General features: G+C 40.8%; 1 protein-coding gene across 1 annotated transcript in view; it reads left to right on the forward strand.

Moving 5' to 3' along the window:
* HSPBAP1 (HSPB1 associated protein 1) overlaps window positions 1–18,043 on the forward strand; it is a 55,666-nt gene extending 37,623 nt beyond the window's left edge. The window contains 5 exon segments of the mRNA XM_007449700.1: window positions 333–469; window positions 3,999–4,170; window positions 7,203–7,286; window positions 17,272–17,382; window positions 17,510–18,043. Coding sequence (XP_007449762.1) covers window positions 333–469; window positions 3,999–4,170; window positions 7,203–7,286; window positions 17,272–17,382; window positions 17,510–18,043 — 1,038 coding nt within the window.
* The last annotated feature ends 904 nt before the right edge of the window (window positions 18,044–18,947 follow it).

Below are 18,947 nucleotides of genomic sequence, written 5' to 3' on the forward strand. Positions count from 1 at the left end.
TCCAACCTCTGAAATGTAAGCTTCATTTGGGTGGGTGTTTTTGTCTATTTTGTGCATTGATTCATCACATGCTCTAGAAGAGTGCCAGGCATGTTATAGGCAGACAGTAAATATTTGTTGAATAGCTACTATTAGTGGGGTTATTCAGATATGTTATTGGTTAAAAAGACTTCTTGAATTGCTCTGGAAACCTAACCTCTTCCATCTATAGCGATTTCTGTAAGAGAGTGTTCCAAGTACCCAAAACCAGATGTGTAAGTGAAAATGTGTAACAGTCCTATACAACAGAGTTGGTTGGTTTTTGATGGACTGTGACTTTATTTTCAAAACAGGATGTGATGTGGTCTGACTTTGGGTTTCCTGGAAGAAATGGACAGGAAAGTACATTGTGGATCGGCTCCATGGGGGCCCATACACCCTGTCATCTGGACACCTATGGTTGCAACCTAGTATTCCAGGTACAAGGAAGGTAATGCACATGTGCATGCACATGCATGAGGGAGAGAGAGAGAGAGAGAGAGAGAGAGAGAGAGAGAGAGAGAGAGAGAGTGTGTGTGTGTGTGTGTGTGTGTGTGTGTGTGTGTGTGGGCACAGGAAGAGGAATGAGTGTCGGGTAGGGGGCAGGACTCCCTGCTCCATCCTATCAGCCTGCCTCATGACCAGGGCAGATCTCTTAACCTCTGGTTCAGTCTCCTCCTTTGTGAAATAAGGGGAACAGTATAGATGGTGGTGTCTGTGTGTTGTGTCTCTCAGCCATGGTCAGGATTACTGTCAGAAAGCTGATCCTAGAACTCTAGGAATACACTCCCAGTTCAGCTAGACAGTTGTCTGCTTAGCTCTATAATGTAAGAGTCTGCATTAGTAGCTGTAGAGTGTAGGGGGTGGGACTTGCTCTCTTGTTTTAGGAGAACAGTGGGAAAACGATGACTGCTCGTGCCCACAGGCTTCAGCGGTGTGGCATGAGATTGCCTCGTCCGTGCACGCGTGTTGGCTTTTCAGGAGCAGGAGAACGCTGTGACTGCTCATGCGCATCAGCCCCAGCCAGGGGGCAGGGCTGTGTTGAAGCCTCCCACACTCACAGACTTTAGCTAGGGAGCAGGAGAATGCCAACGGTTTGTGCCTACCTGCCTGCGCCAGGGCTGGGGAATTGCTCTGGTCACTGGAGCTCTCTGGCTTCAGCATTGTGGCAGGGTAGAGCCACAGTTGCTCGCCCCTGCATCCGAGCTTGCCCACCTGTGCCCGCAGGTTAGGTGAGGAGCACAACAATGGCATCTGCCAGTGCTTCCATCCCGGGGGAGCATTTCCATCATTTCCCACCCCTTCGGTGGGTACTCTCAGATTCTAAATGACTTTCCTTCACACGTAGTCTCAACACTTTTCAAACTGCTGTTATTTTGCTAGGGTTTGGGGCAAGTGAGATATACGTGAACCCTTTACGAGGGGAGTCTCAGTTTCGTGTAGTACTTGGGGACACTTGGACACCTGTCCTGTTGGTTTCCTAAGCCAGCTGTTACGGGGGCTCATCTCTGTGGTATAGATCCCAGGGGCCGGGGCTCCTGATGTGGGGTGCCAGCCCCTAACTTCCCGGGAGAAGCCTTGTCTGGTGAGGTCCCTTCCTGTTGTGTGCCACCACGTGGGGGCTGGGGATTTTGGTGGGAGCGTCTCTCTGCCTCTCCTGCTCATCTCATTGTAGTTAGCCCTTTTTATTCTTTATTGTGGAGCACATGTTCAGCTAGTTCTCAGGTTCTTTTCAGAGGGAACTGGTCTATATGTACATGTGTATTTTTTGTGTCTGTGGGAGGAGGTAAGTTCAGGGTCTTTCTCTGCTACCATCTTTGAACTGCTCCCCCCACGTGTGAAGTACTTGGAAAACTATAAAACTGTATGAGATATAGTTCCTCCTGGATTCCTCAGGTCTTTATTACGCAGCCTAGAACGTCTAGGTACGTTATTAATGCACTATGGTTACAGCAGTGAATCAAGTGTGCCTGGTCCCTACCCTTATGGAGTTAATAGTCTGAACCTTAAACTTCGTTAGAGAGGACATCATTTTAAGTAGCTGCTTTCCATGTGTTCTGAGTGGAGAAATAAGCCAAAGAAATTCAGTTGGAAAAACATTACCAAAAAATACCTGGGTTCTTTCTGTGATATAAAATTAATATAGCTTTACTTTAACTTTCTCGTAGACCATATTTTCTGGCCTCATATAGCTCTGGAGTAATAACTAACTATTCAGGAAATATTTATTGAGTATCCTGCCATGCAGATACCATGTGTTACAGTAGAAACAGGTGAACAAGTAAGACACCTCTCTGCCCTAAGAGAGTGTATGTACAGTTAAGAGTGCAGGGAAGCCCACGGATTGCTGTGATATATGTAGGCAGAATGAACATGCCCTTGAGGAAGGTTTCGTAGAGCCATGCAACTGAAAAGTAGAAGAGAAAATGTTCCTGTTGGAAAGATTAGGGAGGATTTCAGAGGGGACTTGCCATTTGGGATGGGTTTCAAAGGGTGGGTGAATGTTCAAAAGACACAGGTGGGAGGAGCAAAGGGACCAGCATGAGCAGAGCTCCAGGAAAGCATGGGGTATATAGAGGGCCCAGTGAGTTGTCCGTGTAAGTTGTAAATTAGAGACAGAGGGATTAGTAGGAAAGGCAGGGTGGAGCCTGAGGGGCTTAATGCCCAGGCAAATACTGCTTATTCTCTTGTTGTTTCAGCATCAGAACCAAGAGGTTTTTGAGCCAGGGATGACATGATGATTGACTACCTTTTCTGATTAAGAACACAAGGATGCAAATATATTACATTTTAAACTTAGCAAAGCAAATTGTGTGGGATGGTTATCATCATGGCTGTTCCTTTGGGAAACACAGCTGTAGTGCTGGGGTCTGGAGATCTGTGACCTAGTACTGGGTCCACCACTAACACAAGCCCAGTGAATGACGCTGAGCAAACCCTGGCTCCCTCTTCCACTTCTTTGAATGTAAGATTAGACTGATGATCTCTTAAGGGTCCTTCCAGCTCTAACATTCTAAACATCCTAAATGCCAAAAATTCTCCCAAACTAGTCATAGGTCCAGTGGGAGGGAGCAGCTTTATCATCTCTAAGGCAAAGTAAGACTTTATATTTCCTAGTTTGAGAAGAGCAGTCAGCTCTTTTGAAAGGACATGTTTTGAAAGGAGATAATGGCCCCTCTGTAACCGTCAGGGGTCACCAGAGGGCTTTAGGGCTTGTCTCAGAACTAGGTGCTTTTCCCTCTCTCTTTGCTTCCCCATCTGTGTATTTCTGTCTGTCTGTGTCTCTTCCTTTTTCACACTTCTCCCTCCTTTGCTTCAGATGTCCTCCCTCTGTTGGCTCAAAGTATTGGTGTGTCTAGTGTTTTGTGAGTTAAGGTTTATCACTTCCACTTTTCAAAAAATTTTAAAGTGACTGAAACATTTTACAGTTTTCTTTTTGAAAATTCCTATATTATACTTCTTTTTAGTTGTGTGGCATCATTCGTGCATTTCTCTTCCTTAATGGATCAACTTAACAAATGTTTAGGTTAAGGAATTTACAACCCCAATAGGGAGAAGTCTGGAAACTATTTGGTGGGTAGTTACTCTGGATGAATGGTTACTCTGCATAAGAGGAATCCAGAGATTTCAAAGGGTAGAGACTATTCTGGGGAGCTCTAGACTCAGGGATGGAAACAGTTTATGAGGAGGCTGACTTTGATTTGAGATAAGAAAGAATCATCTTACAAAGGAGCTCCTGTCCCTGCAAAGAGGCTGCTCAGGGCATCATGAGATACCCACTAGTTGCTGCCCTTCCTTTACCAGGTGTCTGCAGAGGAGATTCCAGCCCTGAGTGAGAGATGGGCCAAGTGACCACTGCGGTTCCTGTATTCCTTTATGGATTGAATGAAAATGACTGAAAATGAGCTCTTAGCTGCTGCCTTCTTACATGTTTTGTCTCAAGTTTAGAGTACTAACTTGTATCTTATTTTTTTAACTAGGAAAAGATGGCATCTCTTTCCTCCTGAAGACACTCCTTTCCTTTATCCAACTAGAATCCCTTATGAAGAATCTAGCGTGTTCAGTAAAATCAATGTTGTCAATCCTGATTTAAAACGTTTTCCTCAATTTTGGAAGGCTCGAAGACATATGGTTACCCTGAGCCCCGGACAGGTAATGGGAGCTTTAAAACATTGGTGACCTGTCAGTGGACACCCCAGCTATAACTTCTTTCAAGTCTTTATGCCACGTGCCTCCCTATCAATACAAATGACAATGGTTCCTTCCCTGCTGCTCTGCTATTGGAACGTAGCTTCCCCAGCTATGGGCTTCACGCACAATCCCTGCTTCACAGGTCATGGGAGGGAGATGGGAGGAGGGAACACAGCTCCTCCTGCTGGTGAAGAGGAGAATGGCCTGTGGAGGAAGATCCAAAAACTCGGTTATTTTTATTCGGGTTAGGAGAAGGTGTCAAGGCATGAGTACTTGAACATTTCTGGAACATTTATTCACAATTAATATCTGTTCAACCACGATAAAATCCAGACACACAAACACAGGTTCGAATGCATCCAGTTAGTGGGCCAACAAAGGCAGAATGAACTAAGAACGATTTAGGGTTTTTTGTTTGTTTGTTTGTTTTAATTGAAGTGTAGTTGATTTACAATATTGTGTTAGTTTTTGGTGTACAGCAAAGTGATTCAATTATATATATTTTTTCAGATTATTTTCCATTATAATTTATTGCAAGATATTGAATATAGTTCCCTGTGCTATATCGTAAATCCTTGTTGCTTATCTATTTTATGTATAGTACTCTGTGTCTGTTAATCCCCCACTCCTAAGTTACCCCTTTCCGCATAACCAAACATGATAATTGTAAGTTTGTTTTCTATGTCTGTGAGTCTGTTTCTGTTCTGTATATAGATTCATTTGTATCATGTTTTAGATTCCACATATAAGTGATACCATATAATATTTGTTGAGAATGATTTGCTTTTAAGCAAGAATGGATGTTACTTTTGTAACTGACTGTCCCTGAAACATTTCCAAAGGTTTAGTACTTAGTGCTGCTACCCAGTGGGGAATATCACCTTTACAACACTGGCATTTGCTGTCTGATATTTTATTAACATTTGCAAGGTTTTCTTAGTCTCTTAAGGAGATTTTATTCCCTTGATTATCCCTCTGACCTGCCTGTGTTCCTTCTTTTGCTCCCTTCTCACTGGATCTTCCTGCTTCCTTTACACTCGAGTGCTCCAGCTCGAACGATTTCACTAAGTTTCCTCAACCCATCAGCAGTCATTCCCCATTCACCTATTCCCCCCAGCCCTTGACAACCACTTCTCTGTTTTCTTTCTGTATAGATTTACCTATTCTGGACATTTCACATAAGTGCAGTTGTGCAGTCTGTGGACTTCCGTGTCCGGCTTTTTTCACATCGCATAATATCCTCAAGATTCATCCAAGCTGTAGAATGTTATCAGCACTTCATTCTTTTTTATGGCTGAATATATTCCATTATGTGGATATACATTTTATTTATCCATTAAACAGCTGATAGATATTTGGATTGTTTCCACTTTTTGGTTATTATGAATAATGCTGCTATAAACATTTGAGTACAAGTTTTTGTATGAGCATATATTTTCAGTTCTCTTGGGTATATATGTAAGGGTGGAATTGCTGAGTCCTATGATAACTCTTTGTTTTTTAACTTTTGGGGGAATTGCCAAACTGTTTTCCACAGCAGCTGTACCATTTTACATTCCCACCAGCAATCTATGAGGGTTCCAATTTCTTCACGTCCTCACCAACACTTGTTATCTTCCTTTATTATTATTATATTACTACAACTATAGCCATTCTAGTGGGTGTGAAGTGGCTGCTAATTCTTTTTTTCTACTATTTTAATAACCAAATTCGAATGAGTATTTCTGTCTATTGTATCAGTTTTCCTTACATCATGCTGTTTCCTGAATCCACCATAAACTGGCTCTCTCTCTTACTACTTTACTTGAAAGTATACTCTATGATAGGACATTAATGACCTCCTAATGACTAAATCCAGTGGCTGAAGTGGACGTTTTTAGTCCTCTTCACTTCACTTTAGTTCTCTTAAAAGGAGGGCTCTTCCCATCTCCACCTTGTCCATAGCAAGCGCCACCATTTTCCTAAATCCGAAGCCCAGAAGCTTCAGATCATCTCCATCTGCTGCACTCAGCCTTCCACAGACTCTTGTAATGACTCTGGATAAATGCAGTCCTTCTTGATTCTGCCCATTGCTTTTGTTTGCTGTATCTTCCTATTTAAATCTTAACATTTAATTTAATAATTGGACCATTGCAGGAATCTCCTGTCCTTCCCAGACTCTCCCACAATGTCACTGTTTTAACCATCCCCCTACTCAGAACTTCTCAGCAACTCAAAATGCCTACAGGATAAAATCCAGATTCCTTATTCTGAACTCAGGGCCCTCCACTGGCCCTAACCTGATTCCCCACTTTATTCCCCTTTACTCCTTCTGCAGTAGTAAGACTGGCCTACTTGCTGTCCCTTGACAGTCCCACCTCCCTTGCCCACTTCTCCATCCTGGCATGTCCTCATTCTCTCTTAGTCCTGGTTCAAATCACACTTCCTCCATCCAGGTTGCCCCTAACCTCCCTAGAAGCATGCCTGCTTCTCCCACCTCTGAAGGTCTCTAGCACCAATGACCACTCCTCTGATTTACCACTTACATAATTTATAAATTATATAAGTGGTAAAAAGTGATTTACCACTTTTCTATATATTATTTTTTCATTGGCTAGATTTTAGACTGTGAGAAGGCAGAAACCATGTCCTATGTGTTTACCTCTGCCCTTTCTCAGAACTCATACAACTATTATGTGATGGAAAGGAGAAAAAGTTACAATCTCAGAATCCTTTACTAAGATTTGGATGCAGACAGAGAAAGTCCAGGATAAAGGAGAGTAGAGACTGGAGAAGCTAGTAATATCCTTTGGAGAACATGCAAACTTGTTAATTTAAGAAAAGGAATAAAAGGATTGGAGGTTTTTTTTTCTTGTTTCCCTTTCCTATTACAATATTAGTATAAATTCATTAGCGTTTGTTTATTTTCCTTAGCAGCTTCATTTAAGATCTGATTCTGACATAAAAATAAAATGTTCTGTTCTTGTGCTAACCATTTTTTGTTTGGTTTTCAGGTTCTGTTTGTCCCCAGACACTGGTGGCATTATGTGGAATCCATTGATCCTGTCACTGTCAGTATAAACTCATGGATTGAGCTGGTAATTTTTTTTTTCTAACAAATGTAATCTCCCTGCTTTTAAGATATACAGTGCCTGTCTATAGAACTTGGTGATTAATTTTCACCAACACCCTAGTGTTACTTTGTTTTACTGTTCCATAATTTATGTATTCTGCGCTCTGTTGATGAATAGTAAGGTTGGAAATAGGATTTTTGTGACACACCATTCTCTTTCTTTCAAGGGCACAAAATGGGCCCTGATGTTGGTGTGCCAGGTCTTCTCCCTTGACCGGTGTTGTTAGGAGAATCATGTTGGGCCTGGCTGGATCTGCCACGTGTGTCCCACGTTGCCAGTCCCATCCCCCACCATCTGGGCTGGAGATACTTGCTTCTTTGTTCAGTGTCCTCATTAATAATTGTAGAATTCTCAGTCCTGACTTACACATTTTCTCAGAGCAGTCTTTCAGTGCTAGGTGTTATCATTTTATTTCTCCCAAAGGCTTTTCCCCTCCAATATGCTGTGCTCAATCCTGGTTGCCTGCTCTACTTGACTATTAGAATGGCTACTCTTATGGCTCAAGTCTGTCTCTTCCCTCTGAGGTGTCATTACATCTTTGTATGCTTTAACCAGAGGCTTTGACTGCACCTGTGCCCTCATTAACCTGAGGCCTTGAATGCATCTCTGCTCTCCTGTACCCAAAACCTTGATTGCATCTCTCTCCTCTCTTTGGCTGCCGCACCCTCCCCTCACTCAGACTTTTCTTATCCTTAGATAATGGGAAGGGCTTTGGCACAGGGGGAGCATAAGGAATACTGTAACAGGAAGCTCTGTTGTGTGGCTTAGAAGAGTCGTAACCCTTGGGTGAGAAGTATGATGGGAGATCAATAGACTTACAGTTAGAAATTCTGCTTAACTGATTGCCTTGCTTGGTATCCCCCTTTCTGCTCCAGTGTTCAGAATGTCCCTCTGAAAAGAAGTTGGTCAATTATAGTACTTAAATCATTTATTTTCTTTTTCTCAGAGATCACATTTTTATGTTACCTGTAGTCCAATGTCTGAAATACTTTAATAATATGTATTTGTCTAGTTTTCCAGTTATCATAGGAAAGTAATTAAGTTACTTTTACTCTATCACAGCCAGAAGTGGACATCTCAGTTGAATCATTTTTGTGCCCATTATCTGAAATATGTTATTAATGTTACATTTTTTCAAGATAAGATTTCTTTGTCTTTAAGGGTAGTTAACATACTGTTCTTTAGCGCATGGTCTTATACATATTAAATTTAAAAATACTAGGTGCAGCGCAGAAGGAGAGCCACTGCAGGCCAGCTTCTCCAACTCTGAAGGCACTCCAGGGATTGGAAACCATGAAATCCAAGCATAAAAGTGAATGGCTTAATTTGCTATACCTGAAATCATCTTCAAGTGTTAATTAAAATTATCCACAGAGGGCTTCCCTGGTGGCGCAGTGGTTGAGAGTCCACCTGCTGATGCAGGGGACATGGGTTTGTGCCCCGGTCCGGGAAGATCCCACGTGCCGCGGAGCGGCTGGGCCCGTGAGCCATGGCCGCTGAGCCTGTGCGTCTGGAGCCTATGCTCCGCAACGGGAGAGGCCACAACAGTGAGAGGCCCGCATATCGCAAAAAAAAAAAAAAAAATTATCCACAGAACACTGAATCAAAATGAAAATTAAACACATATATAGAGAAGCAAGAAGAGCTACAATCCTGCAGCCTGTGGAATGAAAAACACATTCACAGAAAGACAAAATGAAAAGGCAGAGGGCTGTGTACCAGATGAAGGAACAAGATAAAACCCCAGAAAAACAACTAAATGAAGTGGAGATAGGCAACCTTCCAGAAAAAGAATTCAGAATAATGATAGTGAAGATGATCCAGCACCTTGGAAAAAGAATGGAGGCAAAGATTGAGACGATGCAAGAAATGTTTAACAAACACCTAGAAGAATTAAAGAACACACAAACAGAGATGAACAATACAATAACTGAAATGAAAAATACACTAGAAGGAATCAATAGCAGAATAACTGAGGCAGAAGAACGGATAAGTGACCTGGAAGACAGAATGGTGGAATTCACAGCGGGGAACAGAATAAAGAAAAAAAAGAATGAAAAGAAATGAAGACAGCCTAAGAGATCTCTGGGACAACATTAAACGCAACAACATTCGCATTATAGGGGTCCCAGAAGGTGAAGAGAGAGAGAAAGGACCCGAGAAAATATTTGAAGAGATTATAGTCAAAAAATTCCCTAACATGGGAAAGGAAATAGCCACCCAAATCCAGGAAGTGCAGAGAGTCCCAGGCAGGATAAACCAAAGGAGAAACACAAAGTAATCAAATTGGCAAAAATTAAAGACAAAGAAAAATGACTGAAAGCAGCAAGGGAAAATTGACAAATAACATACAAGGGAACTCCCATAAGGTTAACAGCTGATTTCTCAGCAGAAACTCTACAAGCCAGAAGGGAGTGGCACAGTATATTTAAAGTGGTGAAAGGAAAGAAACTACAACCATATTGTAGATTATTCTACCCAGCAAGGATCTCATTCAGAGATCCTCGGAGAAAGCAAAAGCTTTGCAGACAAGCAAAAGCTAAGAGAATTCAGCACCGCCAAACCAGCTCTACAACAAAGGCTAAAGGAACTTCTCTAAGTGGGAAACACAAGAGAAGAAAAGAACCTATAAAAACAAACCCAAAACAATTAAGAAAATGGTAATAGGAACATACATATTGATAATTACCTTAAACGTGAATGGATTAAATGCTCCAACCAAAAGACACAGGCTGGCTGAATGGATACAAAAGCAAGACCCGTGTATATGCTGTCTACAAGAGACCCACTTCAGATCTAGGGACACATACAGACTGAAAGTGAGGGGATGGAAAAAGATATTCCATTCAAATGGAAATCAGAACAAAGCTGGAGTAGCAATACTCATATCAGATAAAATAGACTTTAAAATAAAGAATGTTACAAGAGACAAGGAAGGACACTCCATAATGGTCAAGGGGTCAATCCAAGAAGAAGACATAACAATTATATATGCACCCAACTTAGGAGCGCCTCAATACATAAGACAAATGCTAACAGCTATAAAATAGGAAGTCGACAGTAACACAATAATAGTGGGGGACTTTAACACCTCACTTACAACAATGGACAGATCATCCAGACAGAAAATTAATAAGGAAACAAAAGCTTTAAATGACACAATAGACCAGATAGATTTAATTGATATTTATAGGACATTCCTTCCGAAAACAGCAGATTACACTTTCTTCTCAAGTGCACACGGAACATTCTCCAAGATAGATCACATCTTGGGTCACAAATCAAGCCTCAGTAAATTTAAGAAAATTGAAATCATATCAAGCATCTTTTCTGATCACAGTGCTATGAGATTAGAAATAAATTACAGGGAAAAATACATAAAACACACAAACATATGGAGGCTAAACAATACATTACGAAATAACCAAGAGATCACTGAAGAAATCAAAAGATACCTAGAGACAAATGACAATGAAAACACGACAGTCCAAAACCTATGGGATGTGGCAAGAGCAGTTCTAAGAGGGAAGTTTATAGCAATACAATCCTATCTCAAGAAGCAAGAGAAATCTCAAATAAACAATCTAACCTTACACCTTAAAGAACTAGAGAAAGAACTACAAACAAAACCGAGAGTTAGTACAAGGGAAGAAATCATAAAGATCAGAGCAGAAATAAATGAAATAGAAACAAAGAAAACAATAGCAAAGATCAATAAAACTAAAAGCTGGTTCTTTGAGAAGAAAAACAAAGTTGACAGACCTTTAGCCAGACTCATCAAGAAAAAGAGGGAGAGGACTCAAATCAATAAAATTAGAAATGAAAAAGGGGAAGTTAAAGTGGACACTGCAGAAATACAGAGCATCCTAAGAGACTACTATAAGCAACTCTACGGCAATAATATGGACAACCTGGAAGAAATGAACAAGTTCGTAGAAAGGTGTAACCTTCCAAGAGTGAACCAGGAAGAAATAGAAACTATGAACAGACCAATCACAAGTAATGAAATTGAAACTGTGATTAAAAATCTTCCAACAAACAAAAGTCCAGGACCAGATGGCTTCACAGGTGAATTATATCAAACATTTAAAGAAGACCTAACACCCATCCTTCTCACACTCTTCCAAAAAATTGCAGAGGAAGGAACTCTCCCAAACTCGTTCTATGAGGCCACCATCACCCTGATACCAAAACCAGACAAAGATACTAAAAAAAAAAAGAAAATTACAGGGCTTCCCTGGTGGCGCAGTGGTTGAGAGTCCGCCTGCTGATGCAGGGAACACGGGCTCGTGCCCCGGTCCAGGAAGATCCCACATGCCATGGAGCGGCTAGACCCGTGAGCCATGGCCACTGAGCCTGTGCATCCAGAGCCTGTGCTCTGCAATGCGAGAGGCCACAACAGTGAGAGGCCCATGTACTGCAAAAAAAAAAAAAAAATACTAGCAAACAGAATCCAACAACACATTAAAAGGATCATACACCATGATCAAGTGGGATTTATTCCAGGGATGCAAGGATTCTTCAATATACACAAATCAATCTATGTGATATACCATATTAACAGATTGAAGAATAAAAACCATATGGTCATCTCAACAGATGCAGAAAAAGCTTTTGACAAAATTCAACACCCATTTATGATTAAAACTCTCCAGAAAGTGGGCATAGAGGGAACCTACCTCAACATGATAAAGGCCATATATGACAAACCCACAGCAAACATCATTCTCAATGGTGAAAAACTGAAAGCATTTCCTCTAAGATCAGGAACAAGACAAGGATGTCCACTCTCACCACTACTATTCAACATAGTTTTGGAAGTCCTAGCCAAGGCAATCAGAGAAGAAAAAGAAATAAAAGGAATACAAATTGGAAAAGAAGAAGTCAAACTGTTACTGTTTGCAGATGACATGATACTATACATAGAGAATCCTAAAGATGCCACCAGGAAACTACTAGAGCTAATCAGTGAATTTGGTAAAGTTTCAGGATACAAAATTAATGCACAGAAATCTCTTGCATTCCTATACACTAACAATGAAAGATCAGAAAGAGAAATTAATGAAACAGTCCCATTCACCATTGCAACAAAAAGAATAAAATACCTAGGAATAAACCTATCTAAGGAGGTAAAAGACCTGTACTCAGAAAACTGTAAGACACTGATGAAAGCAACCAAAGATGACACAAACAGATGGAGAGATACACCATGTTCTTGGATTGGAAGAATCAATATTGTGAAAATGACTATACTACACAAAGCAATCTACAGATTCAATGCAATCTCTATCAAATTACCAATGGCATTTTTTACAGAACTAGAACAACAAATCTTAAAATTTGTATGGAGACACAAAAGACCCCAAATAGTCAAAACAGTCTTGAGGGAAAAAAGCGGAGCTGAAGGAATCAGACTCCCTGACTTCAGACTATACTACAAAGCTACAGTAATCAAGACAATATGGTACTGGCACAAAAACAGAAATATAGATCAATGGAACAGGATAGAAAGCCCAGAGATAAACCCACAGATCTATGGTCAACTAATCTATGACAAAGGAGGCAAGGATATACAATGGAAAAAAGACAGTCTCTTCAATAAGTAGTGCTGGGAAAACTGGACAGCTACATGTAAAAGAATGAAATTAGAATACTTCCTAACACCATACACAGAAATAAGCCTCAAATGGATTAAAGACCTAATGTAAGACCAGACACTATAAAACTCTTAGAGGAGAACATAGGCAGAACACTCTTTGACATAAATCACAGCAAGATCTTTTTTGATCCAACTCCTAGAGTAATGGAAATAAAAACAAAAATAAACACATGGGACCTAACGAAACTTAAAAGCTTTGCACAGCAAAGAAAACTATAAACAAGACAAAAAGACAACCCTCAGAATGGGAGAAAATATTTGCAAACAAATCAACAGACAAAGGATTAATCTCCAAAATATATAACAGCTCATGCAGCGCAATAGTAAAAAAAAAACAAACAACCCAATCAAAAAATGGGCAGAAGACCTAAATAGACTTTTCTCCAAAGAAGACATACAGATGGCCAAGAGGCACATGAAAAGCTGCTCAACATCACTAATTATTAGAGAAATGCAAATCAAAACTACAATGAGGTATCAGCTCACACTGGTGAGAATGGGCGTCATCAGAAAATCTACAAACAACAAATGCTGGAGAGGGTGTGGAGAAAAGGGTACCCTCTTGCACTGTTGGTGGGAATGTGAATTGATACAGCCACTATGGAGAACAGTATGGAGGTTCCTTAAAAAACTAAAAATAGAACTACCATATGACCCAGCAATCCCACTACAGGGCATATACCCAGACAAAAACATAATTCAAAAAGACATATGCACCCCAGTGTTCATTGCAGCACTATTTACAATAGCCAGATCATGGAAGCAACCTAAATGCCCATCAACTGACAAATGGATAAAGAAGATGTGGTACATATATACAATAGAATATTACTGAGCCATAAAACGGAATAAAATTGGGTTACGTGTAGAGACGTGGATGGACCTAGAGACTGTCATACAGAGTGAAGTAAGAAACAGAAAAACAAATATTGTATATTAATGCATACATGTGAAATCTAGAAACATGGTACAGATGAATCGGTTTGCAAGGCAGAAATAGAGACACAGATATAGAGAACAAACATGGACACCAAGGGGGGAAAGCAGGCAGGTGGGGAGTGGGGGGATGAATTGGGAGATTGGGATTGACATATATACACTTATATGTTTCAAATAGATAACTAATAAGAAACTGCTATATAAAATAAACCTTTAAAAATACTATACATGAAACAAAAAGAAAGAAAGAAAGAAATTCTGCTTGCAGCAGGCTGTATTGGAATCAGAGCAAATATCAAGGTAGAGTGCATGGGAGTTCACTTCCACTCCCAGGAGTTCACTTCCACTCCCAGTGCCAAAGTCACATCTACAATAGCCTTACAGTTGCTTTGCCTCCCAAGATAGCTCATTCCATCGTGGAGCTGTCACCTGCCTGCTTGTAACCATACCCATTACTTCTAAAACTACAGAATTTTTTTTTCTGTTTTAACTATTTGAAGGGGACATTTTTTATGGCTGGCATCTTTCATTCAGCATAATGTTTTCAAGAATCATCCATGTAGTAGCATATATCAGTACTTCATTCCTTTTTTTTATGGCTAAAAAATTTTTTATTGTACAGATATACCACATTTTGTTTATCCACTAATCAATTGATGGACGTTTGGGTTGTGTCTACTTTTGGTTATTATGAATAATGCTACTGTTAACATTCGTGTACAAGTTTTTGTGTGGATGTATGCTTTCATTTCTCTTGGTATGTACCTAGGAGTGGAGTTGCTGGGTCATATGGTACATCAGCCAAGGCAGGCCAACAGGCTGGAAATTCAGACGAGTTAAAGTTGCAGTCTGGAGTCCAAAATCTGTAGAACAGGCTGGCAGGCTGGAAACTCACTCAGGATTTCTGTTGCAATCTTGAGGCAGAATCTCTTCTCCAGAAAACCTTAAATTTTACTCCTATGGCCTTCAACTGATTGGATGAGGTCCACCCACGTTATTGAGGATAATCTCCTTTTACCTAAAGTCAGCTGATTATAAATGTTAATCGCATCTACGAAATATCTTCACAGCGACATCTAGACTAGTGTTTGACCAGACAGTTGGTCACCATGGCCTAGACAAGTTGACTTATAAAATTAACCATCTGGTAACTCTACATTTAACCGTTGGGGAATTGCCAGGCTGTTTTCCAAAGCAGCTGTACTGTTTACATTCCCACCAGCAATTTGTGAAGATTCTGATTTCTCCATATCCTCACCAACACTTGTCATTATCTGGCTTATTATAGCCTTCCTAGTGTGAAGTGGTATCTCATCCTGGGGATTTGCTTTTTTTTTTTTAATATTATGTTTCTAAGATTCATCTGTGTTGTCACACGTAGCTGGTCATTCATTTTCACCATGATATAATATCCTCTTGTGTTAATGTACTACAATTTGATTCATTTTTCTATTGATGGATAGAAATGGGTTGTTTCCAATTTCTTTTGCTTTTATAAATAGAATATTCTTGTACACATGTGCAAGAGTTTCTCTAGAGAATATGTATATATGTATATATCTAGGAGTGGAGTTGCTGGTCTGTAGGGTACACAATACTCAAGTTTATAAAATAATGCCTGTATGTTTTCCCACCATCAACAAGATTTCTGTCAAGCACTCTCCACCATTTGGAATTATCAGACCCTCTTGCCAGTTTCATGGGTTTCCTGATTTGCATTTCCCTGATTATGAATGAAGCTAAGCCTATTTTCTTGTGTTTTTAACCCTATAATTGTTCTTTTTTTGACATGTTTGTCTTCATTTCTTAGCCCATTTAAAAAAAATTAGGTCATTTGTCTTATTGATGTGTGCAGAGTCTTTATATATTCTGCATATTCATCTCCTATCACTTATATATATTACAGACATCTGGCTTGTCTTTTCCTTTATGGTATCTTTTGATGAACAAAACTATTGATTTTAATGTAATTTATCACTAGGAATTCCCTGGCAGTCCAGTGGTTAGGACTCTTCGCTTTCATTGCCGAGGGCCTGGGTTCAATCCCTGGTTGGGGAACTAATATCCCACAAGCCACACAGCGTGGCCAAGAAGAAAAAAAAGATTGCCAAAAAAAGAAATTTTCTTTTTTTTTTTTTTGCGGTACGTGGGCCTCTCACTGTTGTGGCCTCTCCCGTCGCAGAGCACAGGCTCCAGACGCGCAGGCTCAGCGGCCATGGCTCACGGGCCCAGCCGCTCTGTGGCATGCGGGATCCTCCCGGCCCGGGGCACAAACTCGCGTCCCCTGCATCGGCAGGCGGACTCTCAACCACTGCACCACCAGGGAAGCCCGAAAATTTTACATATATATACACATATATATATAATGTAATTTACCATTAATACCATAGTTTATACTTATTGTCTCTTTATAAAGACATATTTAGATATTTGGTCATCTCATTCTTGTGGCCAAGAATATTTATTATAATTATTTCCCATTCCTCAAGTAATTAGCTTATCAAAATGATCCTCTATAGCCGGGGTCCCCAACCCCCGGGCCACGGACCGATACTGGTCCACGGCCTGTTAGGAACCGGGCCGCACAGCAGAAGGTGAGCAGCGGGCAAGCGAGCAAAACTTCATCTGCCGCTCCCCATTGATCCCCATCGCTTGCATTACCGCCTGAACCATTGCTCATGTTACTGCCTGAACCAATCCACCCCCCACGTCCCGTGGAAAAACTGTCTTCCGTGAAACAGGTCCTTGTGCCAAAAAGGTTGGGGACCACTGCTCTACAGGGATTATTCCTTTGTATGTAATACTCTTTTTTTTTAACTTTAAACATGTCAGAGAATGGAAAATATTGGGAAAAACATCACAAGGTGGTTCATACTTAATAAGGTCTATGTCTTATAGACAGGATACACACTTAAATTTGGTTGGTGAAATATTCTAAAACTCTTCTAGATGGCAGAGGAGAGTGAATACATAAAAATTGTGGTCTGCCAACAATATATTCCTTCAGTAACAAAGCTTATGTTAATGAGAGAACAGAACACACAATTAAGAGACTCTACTCTGTCTTGGGCTTCCCTGGTGGCACAGTGGTTGAGAGTCCGCCTGCCGATGCAGGGGACACGGGTTCATGCCCCGGTCCGGGAAGGTCCCACATGCCACGGGAGCCGCTGGGCCCGTGAGCCGTGGCCGCTGGGCCTGCGCATCCGGAGCCGGTGCTCTGCGACGGGAGAGGCCACAAAGTGAGAGGCCTGCGTACCGCAAAAAAAAAAGAGAGAGAGAGACTACTCTGTTTTAAGCAATGAGACACAGAGACAAATGAAAAACATGTGTCTTTTTTTAACCTTGATTTAGGAAGAGGATCACCAAGCCCGGGTAGAAGAGGCAATCACCCGCATGCTTGTGTGTGCCCTGAAAACTGCAGAGAATCCACATGATACGAGAGCTTGGTTAAACCCAACTGAGGTAGGTCCTTTCTGGTTTTCATCATGGCAGTTAGTATCCTGTGATGAACCAATCCTGGCTGGAACATTTGTTTTCCAATTTATGTAAGTGCATATAACCATTCTAAAGAGTTTTTCTTTTTCCTTAGGTCGAGGAAACATCCCATGAAGTCAATTGTCGCTACTTAAATGGAGCCGTTTCTGCTTTTTTTGATCATTATGGAAAATCTAAGGTAGTAGAAACCCAAGCGCTGAGCACAGACAGAGAGTACGTGATAAAGGAAGAATTAAATGTGCACAACCACGTGGAGGTAGAACAAACTAGTAGCCACAACTTAACCTTGGGAACAGTAAAACAGGAGGCAGCAAGTCCCTTTGGTCCTGATCTGGTTCCTGTGATACCAGGTTCCCAAGAACCACCCTCAGAAAGAGGAGGCATGTTTGAAAGTGATGGTGAAGACTTTGTTGGCAAAAATGGAAAACGCTTTGGAAAACTGCATTATACCAAGAGACAACGAATGATGAGTGAAAGTGAGAATGCAGTTGTGGAACAAATTGCTTCAAATAGTACTGTGGCCCCTTCCCAAACATTCATTTCTACAGATGACTTGCTGGATTGCTTGGTGAATCCACAGGTAACCAGGATAGTGGCACAACTTTTGATTCAAGGAAGAAATTTGTGACTCTAATAGAAAACAACTTTTTCAATAATACTTTAAGAATATTTTTAAAATAATAGAGTTTTAAAATAAAAGATGAAATGGCAAAAGGTCAATTTGCATATGCTTATAAATGTCCTGTTCTCACCTAATTAACATTTTAGTCTCTTGCCATCTTTTTGCATACACATTGCTCTTTGGACAACCTGGCTCTTTGTTATTGGTAGGCCTCTTTCTTCAGTGCCTTTGCCTTTCCTTTCCTATCTCATCAGCCTATCTCAAATGTAAGCCCCTAGTGTTCTCACCAAGAAATAGTGTCTCCATCAGCAGGGGTCACCTGCTGCTTGTTTTGGAAATAAGGTTGTATTGGAACACAGCCATGCCATTCATTTACATATTGTCTGTGGTGGCTTTAGGGTTACGGTGGCAGAGTTGATAGTGACAGAGGCAGTATGGCTCGAAAAGCTGAAAATATTTTAAAAGTTTGCTAACTCCTGATCTAATGCATCCATTGGGTGAATTCTAGATTTTTGCGGGGTAGGGGTGCGGTTGTTAATTTCAGTAGATATCATGGACTCTTTGTCATAAGATGGTGTGGGAAGATTAATGATTGTTTTAAGTTCTTGATCTCTTAATTCAAATGCAGGTTGAAGTCTAGCCTTGATCTGAAGTGATCACATTTCTCACATCCATAGATTTCTCACTGGTTAACCCCTGTAATCCAGAGCAGAATACTAATCAGGAGAAAAGTAGGTGGGGGCCCAATAAGAGGCCTCCTTGTGTAAGGAACTGGGACATCTAGGAACACCAGCCCTGGAATAAAAAGGACCAAATGCTACTGACTTCTGAAACTAACTAAAAGCTTGGCTTAGTGAACTTGATCCCACTCTCATTACATTTGCAATATGTGGGGTAATTATTATCATTA

This window comes from Lipotes vexillifer, unplaced genomic scaffold (genome assembly GCF_000442215.2).
Source record: "Lipotes vexillifer unplaced genomic scaffold, Lipotes_vexillifer_v1.1 scaffold1378, whole genome shotgun sequence".
Classification (NCBI taxonomy): domain Eukaryota; kingdom Metazoa; phylum Chordata; class Mammalia; order Artiodactyla; family Lipotidae; genus Lipotes; species Lipotes vexillifer.